The following is a 15,234-nucleotide window of genomic DNA, read 5'->3' on the forward strand; positions in this document are numbered from 1 at the left end:
AGTGGCTAGTGATTATAGATGTGAATATGAAACAATTTCACCAGACTTGCAGAGCTGCAAAGTCTCTGAAAGTCTTCTAGAAGTGAAGTAGCATCTTGGTGTAGCCTTGAAGCTTGAAAAATATAATCAACAGTTATTTCAATTTTTGCTTAAGGAAATCAACCTCCAAAGCATGGAAATCCAGTTTTTATGTATATATTTATAGTTATGTATGCACATGTGTTTAGAGAGAAAGAGAAAGTGGGTGTGGGAGGAAGCAAGAGGGTTTCTGTGAATTGTACAATAAGGCCGTCAGTTAGATATTGTGGAATTTGTCACTGAGGTAAAAAGAAAAATGGACCAAATGCAGCCCCATATAGGTGTTGCTGTATTGTTTTCATTTGTCTCCCAAGATAATACACAAATATTTCTTCCACCTTCTCCTTTTCATGTCAAGGTTTCCATGTCACTTCATTTTCAGACTGCATGAATAATTTTCTCCCAGGGTGAATCCAAGCGTTGTGATGAGTCAGCTCCAGTTCCTCGGTGCTTTTTGTTAGTTTATGCAAGGCAAAATGGCTGACAATAGGTTAATGAATTCTGCTATATAACGTGCTCGATCCAGGCCTTACATATAACGTATAAGCAAAGGGAACGCTTTGTATTTCACTTACCATCAGTAGAAGAGAGATAGCACTTCTGGCTTTTTGATATATATAGATTACTAATATTAAAAGGACTGATATTCTGAGACATGTCCTGGAGCTACAATGTACGTTATCTGTGAAAACAACCCATCTGGATCATACGTCTTGTATTGATATCTGTTGCAATGTAATTTCTGTAAAAGTGCCAAGTTTGGACAACAAAATTATCTAATACTTTATAATCATCCAGCAAACTAATTTCGCTATGTGAATTAAAGAAGCATTAGATATGAACTATCTGTTTTCCCTTCTAAAGTTTGTAGCCTAATGTGCAGAAATACTTATAGCAAACATTGCAGTACATTTCTTCCAGCAACAGCCCATATTTTATGAGAGTTATTGCGCTCTAGCTTATGGTCTGGGGAAAATATTATTTCATGAATTTTAATGGACTTGTAGGTGGTCAATGTGTATTTCTATTTCTGTGAATTGTTTTTCATGGGTTAAATCTTGTACCTGCCTCAACATTTGTGCAGGGCTTCTTACTGCAGTTTAGGAGTGCAGTGGTAGAGCTCATGAATAGGGTCCTCATTTCTTGAAAGCTTCCAAGGAATTGCACGGAGTTCACTTTTGTGTAGCTGGAAGGCTGGGTGGCAGGCTAGGAATTGCTACTGATTTGCCACTAGATATTGGCCCTTGCAGGGGTGGAATGTTCAAATTCTGGGATAAAATCCTGTTCTCATTTGATTGTAGACTCTTCTACTTTCAACAAACCTGGTTGTTCAGGGTTCCAGTGCTTAAAATTTGTGATAATTTTGTGCAGGGACTTTACAAGGAAAACTCAGTTTTTTTAGAAAGGATTATGAAAACATTAATGATCTGACACAGTAGACAGGCCCAAGACTGAAAGGGTCTCCAATATGCTAGAAATACCAAGGTAGTCAGTGTGGTTGCATCATTTGTGTGTTGTTTAAAAACAGAGAAGTACAAATGGAAGCGTTTGTAAAGAAAGGAAGATGGGGAAAATACATTAAAATTGTATGTGTATTCCTTAGGTAAAAGAAGAATGCAAGGCTAATATCATTTGTCCTTTAGCCATGGAAGCAACAGCATATTGTGGAAAGTGTGATTTTGACCCTAGGGAGAATATCTGTGCATGGATAAAAGGTTCACAGAATGCTATTGAAAAGGAGACAAAGGAAGGTGTGTGTCCAGCTGAAGAGGAGATCATCTACACAGGAAACCCAGACCAGTATTCATTTACAGGTAAGGAAAAGTGACATATCAGATTGATGATTTGCTACTGTATTTAATTTGCGTTGGAGAAAAAGATGTCTTGAATGCTATAAGGTATTCTAATCAAACACGTAGCTGTTGTAGTGAAGTAACATTCTTAAAGAAATAATCTGTGAACCTAGGCAGTATCTTCAGGGAAATTAAAAGGGCAGCAAGAAGTTCAATGACGACATAAGGTAACTTGGTTTCACAAAAGTTGATAGAAGTATTGCCACATCAGACAGTGACCCTTACCAAAGGAAAAGCTTATATTTCCATCTGTCTTTAAACACACGAGCTCCATAAACACAGAAAAAAGAAATAAAAATCCTTTCATGTTTTGATAAAAGACAGAGATTATCCATATGTAACTTTCCTTTTCTAGACTTGAACCTTGAACCTTTTATCACATATGAGTACAGAGTGTCTGCATGGAATAGCTTCGGAAAAGGCTTCAGTGATGTTAGCAGAGCTATCACTAAGCAGGATGTGCCACAGGGTGTAAGTCCACCAAAATGGGCCAAGGTGGATAACCGGGAAGACATAATACTTCTAAACTGGGAAGAACCTCTTCAACCAAATGGTATTGTTATATACAAAAACATGCATGTTCTGCCATTCATCACAGTGTCCCAAAAGCACAAAACATTTCATAATTAGTCACTGACACTGAAATGTATGTATGCCTAGACTTTGTAAGAAGACCTGTAGTTTGAGATCATTTTTACCACAAAAAAGTAGGTTCTAACTTTTTATGGAGGACAATTAAGTACATCTCTAAGGAGTGCCCAGAAGCCCCTTTTGAGAACAGTTGTAATAATAATTAATTGGCAAATATGATTAGAAAATCACATTCATATTATAAAATGTATTCTTGTTTTTGTTTTTTTGATACTCATATTTCTTTCAGGAAAAGTTGATTATGATTTTCAAACAGTGAGAAAACTTGGAATAGATCCACTAGTTGAAATAACTTTCTTAATAGATGTTTAGATCTACTGAGATGTTGATGTAGAGGTTGAGCAGAGTAACTGTTAACTGACATTAACTGTTTAAGTGGGATGAATGCCTTTTAAAGTGGTCTTCTAGAGATTTCATTTAATATTTTCTGTGTGCAGATAATGAGGTTATTCTGGTATGCCATCACACAGTATTTCTCAGCTAATGAAAAACGGAAAACTTTCTTTCTGGAATAGGTCTTATTATTCACTATATTATTCTCCGAAATGGAATTGAACGTTTTAGAGGAACTGAAATGAGCTTCAGAGACACAGGTGGTGTCCAGCCGTATCAAGAATATTCCTACCAGCTGAGAGCCTGCACTGTTGCTGGTTGCACAGACAGCAACAAGGTTAGTGAAATGGTCTTTTTGGAATTTGTGCCAGACTCCTATCAGCCAGTGTGATAACGTAAAAATGCTTTTGGAAAGGTGTAATTTGAAGACATTAGCGAAGACTATAAAGTAAGTAAGTTAAAAACATCAATAACCTTATTTGGATACAACCACTGTCAGGTGATTATTTGGAATCTTAACTTGATAGAAGCAAGCTGACAAAACAAGCAGTATCCTAATCTTAGCAAAACTGAAATTGCACTGTAGGAGCTGATGTTTTTTAAATAGGAAGCTACCCATGAGAGAAATACAGTAAGGAATATTAAAAAGCACTTTCTCTAAGGCTCAAAATTAAAACTTTGTGTCTTCCCGAGGTATCTATAGTCTCCTTTTCCATGGTATTTTTTAGTTTACCTGCTTCAGCTGCAGTCTATCAACTGCTTTCTTACTCTGAGCCTTCTACAGCCTTCTTACTCTGAGGCCACTTCAGTTATGTTACCCTTTACTGGCTGTCCGCGTCCGCACCGACTTCAGGCTCTGTGGTCCCTTTCCGCAGAGCCTGCCTCTCCTTCTCTTTTAAGGAAACAGAATTTCTTCCTTCTCTTTGTTGCTGTTTCATTTCTTCTTATATTGCTTAGAAACACAGATGCCTTTCACTACCACTGCTATTTAACCAGCTGTAGTTTCCATTCTCCAAAGAACTTGCCTTTTTCCTCCTTCAGAAAAGCTGTTTCTTAAGTGACGTCTTTCTCACAGTAACATCCTTGCCTCTGTGAACATAAATTTCTAGGAATGCTTAAGATCTGTAGGGCAGAGAAGGGGGATAATGGCTGTGACTACAATGTGTGTGGGATTGAAAAGCTGATTTTTTTCAGGTGCTTAAATGTTTTTGTTGGTTGTGCAAATCAGCAAGAAAAGGGGCACTGAGACAGAGAGACGGAGATAGGCACATAGTCCTCTACCTACACGCTGGACTGTGATCTGGAAGCCATGTAGCCACAGTTGCTTCAACCATTAGCCCAAGCAAATAAATCCTACTTATTTCAACTTGTCTGTAATTAAGTAGGTTACTGTTATAAACACTGAAGCCTGAAAGTAGTGACTGATTGCATCAAATATGCTAAGACAATATGTTATAGAGGGCACATTTTGTATCTACAGCATAATATAAGTACTTTATGGTGGTAATTATAGAAAAAGAAAAGTGCTTCTCAAAGAGAAAAAGATCTAATTCACTTATTAAACCAGTGTAATTTGGAAGTGCCTCTGTAGAAGTCACTAGAGGCCTTTTTCTTTTTACTTTTTTCCAGAAAGAGCTTAACAAGTGCTAATTATTCTTTCTTTCAAAATCTTTGGTTTCCTTAGAAAAATGTGGATTTGCAAATAGCTATGAACTAAGAGAGTTCAGATTGCATGGGATATGTGGAAATTTAGCCCCGTGTTTACTGGTGCTTAAAATATATGAAATCAGGCAGTTAAAATGCAGAGACACTGACGAACCATATGGAAGAGAGTTATCAAGAGTTTTCAAGCAAGACAGTTTTTGTTGTTTCACCCAGTGCTATACACTGCAGCTAAAATGTGGTGAACCTGTTGTGATAAATTGTAGACATAGACTTATGTAATGTATTCAAGGTCAGATTTCATTGTGAAAAAGGAGGAAAAAAGTAACTAGTTCTCCAGGCCCTTGGTAATGATATGCCAGGCCAAACAACATTTTAAAACAAAAGTGACATTCTCATTGATCATGGTATCTAGTGTACTATTACATTAAATTGCTGTTTAATTCATGTGTCTTCAGGTAGTTGCAGTCACTGTCCAAGGAGTCCCAGAGAGTGTTCAGCCACCAGCAGTCAATGCTTTGAACTCAACAACATTACATTTAAGCTGGATTGCACCCAAGAAACCAAATGGTATCATCAGAGAGTACCAGATCAGTCAAGTCGGGAAAGGGGTGATATACACAGACGCTGCAAGCACAATGCAACACACAGTATCAGGTAAGGAGGCAAAGCTCTCTGAGAGGATAAAGTCCTGTCCTTAAGATATAAAACATTATTAACATATTGACACTGCCACTTATCAGTAAATTCCCAGGATTGTGTATAGCTTAGAAATGCTTTGTCCTGACTTTACATATCTTAAATTTGTTTTCTTCAATCTCTTTCATTTCTAACTGCTGATTGTTAAAATATTAATAGTTGTAATTTCCAAATTCTAAAATAAATTCGTCTACCTTAATTCAAGATGCATACTTTGTGATAAGCTTGAGGTGTCAAACAGAATATGTAGGCTTGACCTACCTTCACTCAGATTCAGCTCTCTGTTTTATCAACATTAATGTGCAGCAATGTGGTTGAAGTCACTGGTCTGCTGTGAATGTGTTGCAGTATAAGAACAAGAAGGGCCCAATACTTTCTGGCTGAGAGAATTAAAAAGGAAAGGAAGATAGAAAGCTTCCAGATTCTGTTTATACTTTGAAGCAAAATTATACTTAGAAGTATTTCTGTTGAACATGAAAGGAGAAGGTTAACTTCCTGAGATTTTTTTTTTCTTTTTTTACTCTTTGACTTCAGGTTTCTTGTCATCTTCTTATATTTGTGAATTTTAGGATTCTATAGCCTTTATTTTTCCTTTCTTTCTCATCTGGGTAGAAAACTTGGAGATTCTTATGTTATAGACACCATATGATAGCCATCCAAAGAATAGAAGTTGATTTAGTACATATCAAACCTATACAGCTTATCTGGCGCTCTCAGCCACCCCTCAAAGCACAAATCCTGAGTCAGGGTGGATCCTTTGGTATTTTCAGAGAGTTCCTCCTTGCTGTAGTCAGTAGCAGAAAGCTACAAGATTGCTGTTCCTCTTTGACAACAGCATGCTCAAATATGAAATTCATCAACTGTATATTATTTTTTTCTGCATATTCAATCCTCCTGGACATGTGATAATAACTAGAGTATCTCAACTTGTGATACCTGTTCTAGAGTTGCTGTTGCAAGTTTGTAATGTAAAGAGCACCTAAAAACAAGCAATGATTTACCAATCAAGCCTGTGTATGTAACCCTTCTTTTACTTCAGGACATGTGTGTGATACCTGAATATATGTTTAGGAATCCAACTAAGATGTATGAATATCAACACAGCTCTTAATCAGATCAAGGCAGTTCTTTTTTCTAGAAGCAGCTAGGATCTAATAATAGATCATATTTGACAAAGATGGGCCAATTCTTTCTTGCTACTTCTACTGGAATTTCTCCTCTAAAATTTGCAGTATTACTGATGCTTTATTCAGATTAAAATTCAGTTTGTTCACTCTGAAATCACAGTCTTGGTTAGGTACTCAGTATGCAGGGCAGTCAACCCACCTGGCTCCTGTGAAAACAAATAACTTATTTGTGTTGGAAGTACCGTTGCTCGTTACCTCATGTCCTAAAAAACTCCTTGATATCTTCAGACCTGTCTGAAGATGCATATAATGTTCAAGTGATTAGTAAGAATGAATTTTAACATTTTTTCTATTGTGAGGAAGCAGTGAATAAGCAATGAGATTAAACAATATCCAAATTGATATAAATAGGAAATCTTAGGACTTGGGATGTCGTTGGATTTTCTCTGCCCCATTTTTCCCTAGGAAAGAGAGACTTAGAGAATATGAATAATTAGTGCAGTTACCAGTGTATCGTTATTTCTTGACAAGTAACTGGAAAGCTGTTTATCTGAGAGGTGATAACCTGCCTTCCAAAAAGAGGGTAGTTATAATATCCACAGTGTTGCTGGCTGAAACCCACTTGAAAATACTTCTCCAGTGCTCCCGCTTCCTTCCTGAAAAGCAGTTATATCTGCAGAGTAACTGAAATTTTAATGCAAACAATACAGTTTTTCTTACCAGTTGCAAGGGAGAAGAAATAAAGTTACCTCTTGCGAAATACGGATCTATTTCCCTTTTGTGTGCCTCTTCCACTAAGCCATTGCCCATGCTGCCATGTTAAGCCAGGAGTGAAATAAGTGATCATTCCTCCTGACAGTCATAATCGAATCTTGTGTTTTTTTCTGCAGAAGCTTCCATGGGTGATAATGTGGAATTGATGGCAGTGATTTTGCAATGTGCATAATTATTGCTCTCTAAATTCAAAGAATGAGCTAAAACAATCAAATTTATTTCATATGTAATCTCAAATGTTTGAACTAACTGTTGTCTTATCCCCTGTGGATATATGTTTTGATTTCCTCATCTTTCTTTTTTTTTCAAAAATCTCTGCATTTCCCTGAGCAACAGTTGAACATTAATGAAGCTGTAGCATTAGTCTTTCTTGAGACTTTGAATCTAGGGCCATGCAAATAACAGACAAGAAGGCTAGCACCTTGCCACAGCACCATTGTCTTGCTGCTTATTTTTAATTACATCAAAGCTTTGGAAACATGATCCCACAAATGCTTTGTGGGAATAGCGGTGAATGTGCTCATCATGTGAAATCCATAAATTGCTTATAATCCTCTCAAGATGTTAAAAAAAGCATTAAGTAATTGAAGACAGGAAGTCCTCAGTTAATTATTTAGAGGTGTTATCAATGCTTTAAGCAAACTGAAGCATTTTCTGCTATCTCACTGAGTTGAATGCCACTGGGACCTAGGGGCAGCAGCCATCATCATCTCATATTCTCTAATGCAAACAGCACATGGCAGCTTGTCAATAAAAGACCTTTTTATATCATTTATTACTGAACACTTCCACTACCCTGTACAGAACAATTTGGATGACAGTTATGGCATTGTTTCACTTTGTGTTACTACTACTTTACAAATGGGCCTGCTAATGCTCTGCAGTGGGGGCCAGGCAGAGGGTAACAGTGAAGAAAATAATTAGAGGAGTTTTAAAGGAAAGCTAAGAGTGCCCTCTTCAGCAGCAGCGGATGGGTCTGTAGCAAGGATTCTTCTCAGCTCCCCCCTTTTAGTAGGCTAAAGATCATATCTCAAATATCTTTATCAAGAATTTGTGGGATCAGTTGTGTTTAAGTAACAGCCAGACAGGATCACTGACATTTTGTTTAGTGAAAGAAATAAGATTCAGAAATACTTGGCACTGCATGATTTGAGATTCTTTCATTTAAAAATGTTCTCCTTTCAGAGCTGTGAGGAATGGAGATTTGGTAACGTTGTCATTGGTCAACCCTATCTTCTTCAAAGCACTGAATCCTTAGTAATTTTTATCTGAAGGAAGCTTTTGGAGGTTGAGGGGTTGCATGAGGCTGTGGTCAGCTAACTGACATCCTCCTGAGTAAAATTCATGTGGTGGGACCCTGGAGCGTTAGCCTGGGAGCTAATTACTGACCTTGCTGGAGCTATATCCACAAATGAAGACAAACAGTGTCAGAAACAATTGATTGGCTAATGAGACGATGCATTTTTAAGAAAGTGTTTCACAGCCCTTTTGCAAAACAACAAATGCTGCAATAATAAAATAGACTGCTAAGTTAAAAAGACAATAATAGACTAAAAGAAAGAAAAGGAGGGGGAGAGTATGCTCTAGTGAACAGTCAAGTGGAAAAATTGGGAAAGCAAAATGCTGTTTACGTTTCAAGATTATCTTACTTGTTGTTTTTACTATTAATTTCATACACAGGTTTGTACAGAGCTTTCCAAAGCACGCAGAAGACAAGGCCTTTAATGCAAAGCTTTAATAATTGAGATAAAAATTTGCTATAACTAGCTACCTCAAGTATGACTAGAGGTTTCAGGTATCAGAATTTTGCCAATAAATTTAGGGAAACCATGTGCTCTTTTTTTTAATGCCCATTTTTCTCTTTAAAGTGTAGTTGTAAATGAGTATTGCTTTATTATGCATGTTTCCTTTAAAAGTGAACATGACTCCCTTTAGGGGAATTCAAGTAATTTGTTGCCACAGTAATCTTTTCTATCCTGAAATGTTAAATACTTGGCTTTCCTCCATGCCTTTGCCTCTCTCTAGTCTGCAACTGTCATTTCCTCCCTTCTTACTTTTATACTGAGTGTTCAGATGATTTTTCTTCTCTTCCAGTTCATGATTAGGTTACAGTCAGGGCTGTCCCTCTCAGTCATCTCCTTATTTTCTCTCCTACATGTCTTGTTCAATTTGTAAGCAGACTGTGTTTTCCATTCGCTATTTCACCTTTCTACATAATTGTTGCTTATTATTTTTCTATATTTGCATCTAATATGTTTTTATTACAATAACTCCTTGTGGCTTTAAACAAAGATTTGTTTATAAACAAAGCTCTTGCCCAGATTTTTTTTTCGTACCACTGAATAGCATTGTGCTTGAAGTAATTACAATTAGGCACATGAGCTACATCAGAAGGATGTTATTAAGGTCACAAAGACAAGCAGTTAAAAACTGACTTGTATAATCCATATGAACTGACCTGTATAATCCTAATTCAGCATCTTTCACATAAGTGTAGTGAGACAGCCTGTATTACCTAATAGCCTACTAATTTATACACAAATTTGCTGCCTCATTCAGGGCACAAGCTGTGCCTCTTCCAGGAGGGAATAAAAAAGATCCATGTATATAGGGTTGCTGCCTCCGTTCTTGCTGGGTTTGGTAGGTTTGTTCCTCCTGGGAGTCTTGGTGTAGACAGCCCTCATTCTGAACCTGTCCCTAGTGAAAGTCCCTGGCCCCATCTCAGCCCAGCCTGGGACCATCAGTCACTGCCCCATGACACTGCAGCGGTGCCAGCTTCAGCCCTGTGATGGTCTGGCCCCTGCCCAGCCACGGGCCCACCAGCCCCAACCCCTACCCGCCGGGAGCAGCCACCCTCACAGCACCCCAACACCAACCTGATCAAGTCCTGAAGACTCATCCCCATCTCCTGCCTCTTGTGGGACCCTGGATTAGAGAGCTAGAGCGAACGACACATGGTACAGCATGGAGAAGAGATTCTCTGGATTGAGGCGTTTGACTTGTGTCCTGGCTTTACAAGACATTCATTTGTGTTCAGGTTGCTCACTGCATGACACCAAGGAAGGCACATCTCAGGCTTTCACAGGTTGTGATGACCATGTATTCTTCATTTTCTGGACATCCTGCCTGAGAGCTTGAGGCCTGAACTGCTAAGCTGTGAGCACTCAGAGCTGCATCTGAAGGCAGCAGAGGTTGTGCAGGAATATAGAGCTCTGCGTGGTACCAAGAACCCAACAGGAGGTCCTAGGCATCCTGAATGGCTTTCTCACAGTTCCTGGGAGATTTTGAGTTGTTTCAGTCTCTTTATGTCAGTGTCCTGTTTATAAAAGCAGGAAATATTTTATTTCTGTTACTATATTAAGCCATTTGCAATGGTCAGGTGATTGGTATTAGTAAAGTATATTGGTATAATATTGTATATTATAGAGGTGAACACCATACAGAAAGTCTTGAATAATGTACAGTAAGGCAGGCCAGAGACCACATGTTGAACAGAATTGTAGATAGGGCTGTGTCATAATGCATATGCACAAGGGGGGACCTTCAGGTCCATTTTCTTTGTCCGGTTAATGCCAATCTTACCTTGGATATCACTCCTACTTCCTCCTATCCTTCTCCAATTAGACAGCACTTTATATCTGCCTTTTTACTCTTTAGCCTACTTTATTCCAGTCTTCAAGACTGTACAGGCCTGTATCAATTCTCAGTCTCTCCATAATCCCTCCATAGCTTCAGTTATTTGGTCTAATCAGATTTTCCTTTCTGTCTTCTTGACAATTCTGCCTCTCTTCCCTTCTGCCCCTGGTTTTGAAACCTCTAAACATGATTTCCTCATCTAAATATCCTTGTCCAGATTGCTGTAATCAATTCTTTGTTTTGCAGTTCTTCATAGATGTTAGTATTTTCCCCTTCGGCTGGTTAGCCTCAGACTCCCCCATCTCTTTTAGTAGATTCTGATCTCTGTAAAATCATCCCTTACTTCCCGAATCCTTGTCACAATCCATTACTTCTACTTCCTTTCCGTTTTTTGGTTTACTGTCTGTCCCTTTTAGATTCAGAACAGGAACTTTTCTTCTGTGTATTACCAGGTGCTAACATGAGGGTCCCTGAATACATGCAAAAGAAAGGCTTTCAATGTTTGTACAGACATCAAAATCTCGTAACAAAAAAAAATAGGAAAGAATAGGAAGAAAACAGAACAAAGAGAAGCTCATAATGGGGCAGGAATGGAATGTGTTCTTGGCCTTGTTTGCAAGATAATTTTTTTTCCTCATTGTTGCATATATATTTGTGCTAGGTTTTCACCTCTTCTGCTCTTCTAGATTTATACACTCTTCAGCTTTTTCAGGTCTAAAATTTTAAGCAATTACATTTTTGGATACTTATCTATTGGAAACCTTCAAATTGCTAAGGACATCACCAGTGAGGGACAGTATGTCTGTGCCAAGCATGTTTAGATGTCTTCCAGTTAATTTTTAATCATTTTGTACAGCTGTAAGTGTGGTTTCAAAAAACCCACTGTAGAGATTGAATAAATTCTCAGTTGTTTAATTTGGGCTGAGCTCTGGAATGTTGTGACTACACTGCAAGTGCAGTCTAACTTAATTTATTTAAAACTAATTCAAATATATCTAGGTGAGCAACATCCATAGGTACTGCAGCACATGTTCTGTGTGAATTGCTTTGTTAGGTCTTTCAAACTATTAGAAGATACATGTCTAAATTAGCAAGATATTACTATTTCACTATTTTTCAAATATAAAACAAGAATGGGTCATATCTTAAGTCTGCAAAAATACCAAAAGTTATTTTTCCCGTAAGCCCACTAATTTTGTATCTACTGACAATTCTTGGGATGCCTCATGTCAACATCTTAGTCTAAACTTTGTTTGCTTTTTCTAGGTCTGCAGCCATACACTAACTACAGCTTCATGCTTACCGCATGCACATCTGCTGGGTGTGCTTCTAGCCAGCCACTTTCAGGTCAAACATTGCAAGCTGCTCCTCATGGTAAGAGAAAAAGCATTTTCATGAAATTGCAAAAAAGATGGTCACTTGTATTTTCTGATGGTTTAAAAAGGTGCAAAACGCATTGTCATCCATGAAGCTATAATGTATAGATTTACACAGGAGAATCTGTCCCTTTATGCTCAACACACTCTTCATACTGACACACTCTTATTTCTACTTTGTTTTTGTGACAATTTTCCAGGTTCATCTTTAAGTTTGTAATGGTTACAATTAATAAATGCATATTTTTAAAATACAAATAAATATGTAGAAGCAAGTGGCCAAATAAAGGCTGCAGCTTTTGGCCTCATTCTTCATTAATCTGTACCTTGTCTGGTTATTTAGATTTAGTGTAGATTAAATTCAGAATGTATGTTAAATTCTGTCATTCCCCTCCGGCAATGTTTTATGCCTCTGTTACCTTACTGGGAGCAACAGCATAAGAAAAGTAAAGAACTTGATTCTTCTGTCATGTGGTTCAAACAGTGTCACTGCAATGTTAACAGGGGTATGGCCAGAACCTCGCCATGTCCTCGTCAGCTCCACCGAGGTGGAATTCTACTGGAGTGAACCAAAGAAACCCAACGGGCTCATTACTCGGTATCGATTGCTTCGTGACGGAGAGCAGGTTTTCTCGGGTGGCAGTAGCGACCTGAATTTCACAGATGTTAACCTGGAGCCTAATAGTAGGTAAGGCATGCGAAAGAGCTTTAGTAGTATGTAAGCGATGTTCTAAGTGTGTTATCACTTGTTGGCGAAAGGTGCAAGAATGTGAGGTGCTTTTTTAACAAGAGAAAGATCTCTCCTGTTACTAGGCAATCACTGAAAGATTGGTAAGGAACACTTTCAAATGGCTTCAAAAGTTGGCATGCCTTAATCAAATGATGATTCTTTTGTTCTTTTTCTGATATTAAGTCATTTTGACTCAAAGGTGGAGACTTGTTTTCCTTGTGGGGTGGTAGGGTTAATTGTCTTTTTTTTATTCCCCTCGTGGAATACGCTCAGAAAAATTTAAGTCTTTATGTAGCAGATAGAGCTGTACATGGTTTATAATGTTTTTGTGAATACAGAACTACTGGCTCAAAAATAGCAGCTGCTAATATTATTAAGCAGATCATTCTGAAATTGGTTTTGACTCCTTCCTTGGCTGACACTTTTATGTCTTATTTAAGCCATTGTGAATTTTAGTATAAAAAGTATTAGCTTGACAAGCAAATAGTCACTTTCCTCATCTTAAGCAATCCTAAAGGTGAAAATGTTTGCTAACACAGTATTTGTAGTGTTCACTTTAAATTGATGAAAATGGAAATGTTCTAATACAGATATGCCTAAAGCTTCTAACGGTAGTATCTACTGGTTCTCTTTTTGTGTTTGTGCAGATATGTTTACCAGCTGGAAGCCAGCACTTGGGGTGGCAGCAACACTAGTGATAAATACGTTATGCAAACACCAGCAGGAACACCAGAGAAAATTCATGTCCCGTATAATGTCACAGTAATTGATGCTTATTCTATATTTCTAGCTTGGGACGTGCCAGGTAAAAATGTATTCCTATGGAGTACTTTGTAGCAAAATGAAGGAATGGAAAAATTAGGATATTCAGGCAGGCAGCTGAGCCATTCTGTTTTTTTCCTTTGTGTTTAGTTTTAGTGTTTGTGTGATTTAAATAACCAGTATATAAAGCTACTGCTTCCTCTAGACATATTTTTTATAATATTGACCTATATACTTGACATAAATATTGTGAGAATTAGCTAATCAAAAATCTGTGTATTAATTTGATCTTGTAAACTATTACTAAGCACAAGTATTACAGAAAGAACAATTACTTTGAAAATAAGTTTTCTCTTCAGATCAATCTGAGATATTGACAAGGAGAAGCATTTGGAGTTGCCGACGTCTTAATAGTTATACTGTCAATTAAAATGCCAACTTGATCTGCGGGGGTACAATGTTTAGTTCTTTCAACAAATGGTATAAGAGTGTAATGCAGAGATCCTTTGCTCCCTTTGACCTGATATAACAAATTTCATTCAGCATGGCACCGTGGAGTTATGTGGACATATCTTGCAGGAGGGTGGGTTAGCCAAGGCCCAGAAATATTTTTCTCCCTTTAACTCTTCTTCCAAACATCACCAGGTTGTCTTGGCCTGCTACAGAGGTAGGCTAAGAAGGCATTATTGAATAATAGCATTTTTGTTCTGTCTGAGACTGTGCTCCATTTCATTAAAGTAGCTCGCAGATTAAGTAATATGTGCTTTACTGATACGGTGGTATAGTTATTGTGGGACAATGAAATCTGTGTAAATGGACAATTTTCTATCTAATGTAATTCATCTTTAGCAAAGTGTTTTCTAGTTCCTAGATATTAGCATTTCCAGCTAAAATTAGGTCATGTTTTCAGAAACTTCAATCATGTTTGCATTCTACAGTAACAACGGTGTTTTATTAATTAACTCTCCCAGGGAAGTTTCTGATGTCTCCTCTTCCTGATTATTTAAGATGTTCTCACCTTGCAGAGCAGCCACAGTAGAGTCAACGGCATTAACAATAAAGTCACCTAGAAAATGTATTTTGCCTTCAAGGCTGGGATAGCAAGCACTGTGGCAGTGCTTAGCAGCATTCAACATACCCATTTAAGCAATGATTAATAAATCTATAATACCCTGAGCTGTCAATCTTTTAGTTTTCAGAAGCACAAAATCCATTATAGAAATGCTATAATATATGAAAAAGATTAAAATCTTAAATTAAACTTTTCCCCCTACTGCCTGAAAGGATTTAGAACCCAGCAGAAGGCAGATGAATTCGAGTGGCACATAATCTGCAGTTGATTTTATTGGAAAATGACTCATACTGTATTACAGTTTTGATAATATAATTTAAGGTCCAAAATATGCAACCACATTAAAAATAGATTTAAAACATAAGACTATATTGCAAAAGCGTAGCTTTTAAAGAGTGGGGTGTTTCCTAGGAAAACCTGTCATCATTGTTCTAGACCTGTTCTTCTGCAGTTGTGTGAATTCCTATTCCCCACAGTAGGT

At 37.6% G+C, this 15,234-nt stretch overlaps 1 protein-coding gene across 1 annotated transcript in view; it reads left to right on the forward strand.

Annotated features, from left to right (window-relative positions):
• USH2A (usherin) overlaps positions 1 to 15,234 on the forward strand; it is a 397,775-nt gene that overhangs the window by 311,294 nt on the left and 71,247 nt on the right. The window contains exons 51-57 of the mRNA XM_062573566.1: positions 1,682 to 1,892; positions 2,287 to 2,484; positions 3,098 to 3,252; positions 5,036 to 5,234; positions 12,080 to 12,187; positions 12,694 to 12,877; positions 13,567 to 13,724. Coding sequence (XP_062429550.1) covers positions 1,682 to 1,892; positions 2,287 to 2,484; positions 3,098 to 3,252; positions 5,036 to 5,234; positions 12,080 to 12,187; positions 12,694 to 12,877; positions 13,567 to 13,724 — 1,213 coding nt within the window. The remainder of the gene's footprint in view (positions 1 to 1,681; positions 1,893 to 2,286; positions 2,485 to 3,097; positions 3,253 to 5,035; positions 5,235 to 12,079; positions 12,188 to 12,693; positions 12,878 to 13,566; positions 13,725 to 15,234) is intronic.

The sequence above is a fragment of the Rhea pennata genome, chromosome 3 (genome assembly GCF_028389875.1).
Source record: "Rhea pennata isolate bPtePen1 chromosome 3, bPtePen1.pri, whole genome shotgun sequence".
NCBI lineage: Eukaryota > Metazoa > Chordata > Aves > Rheiformes > Rheidae > Rhea > Rhea pennata.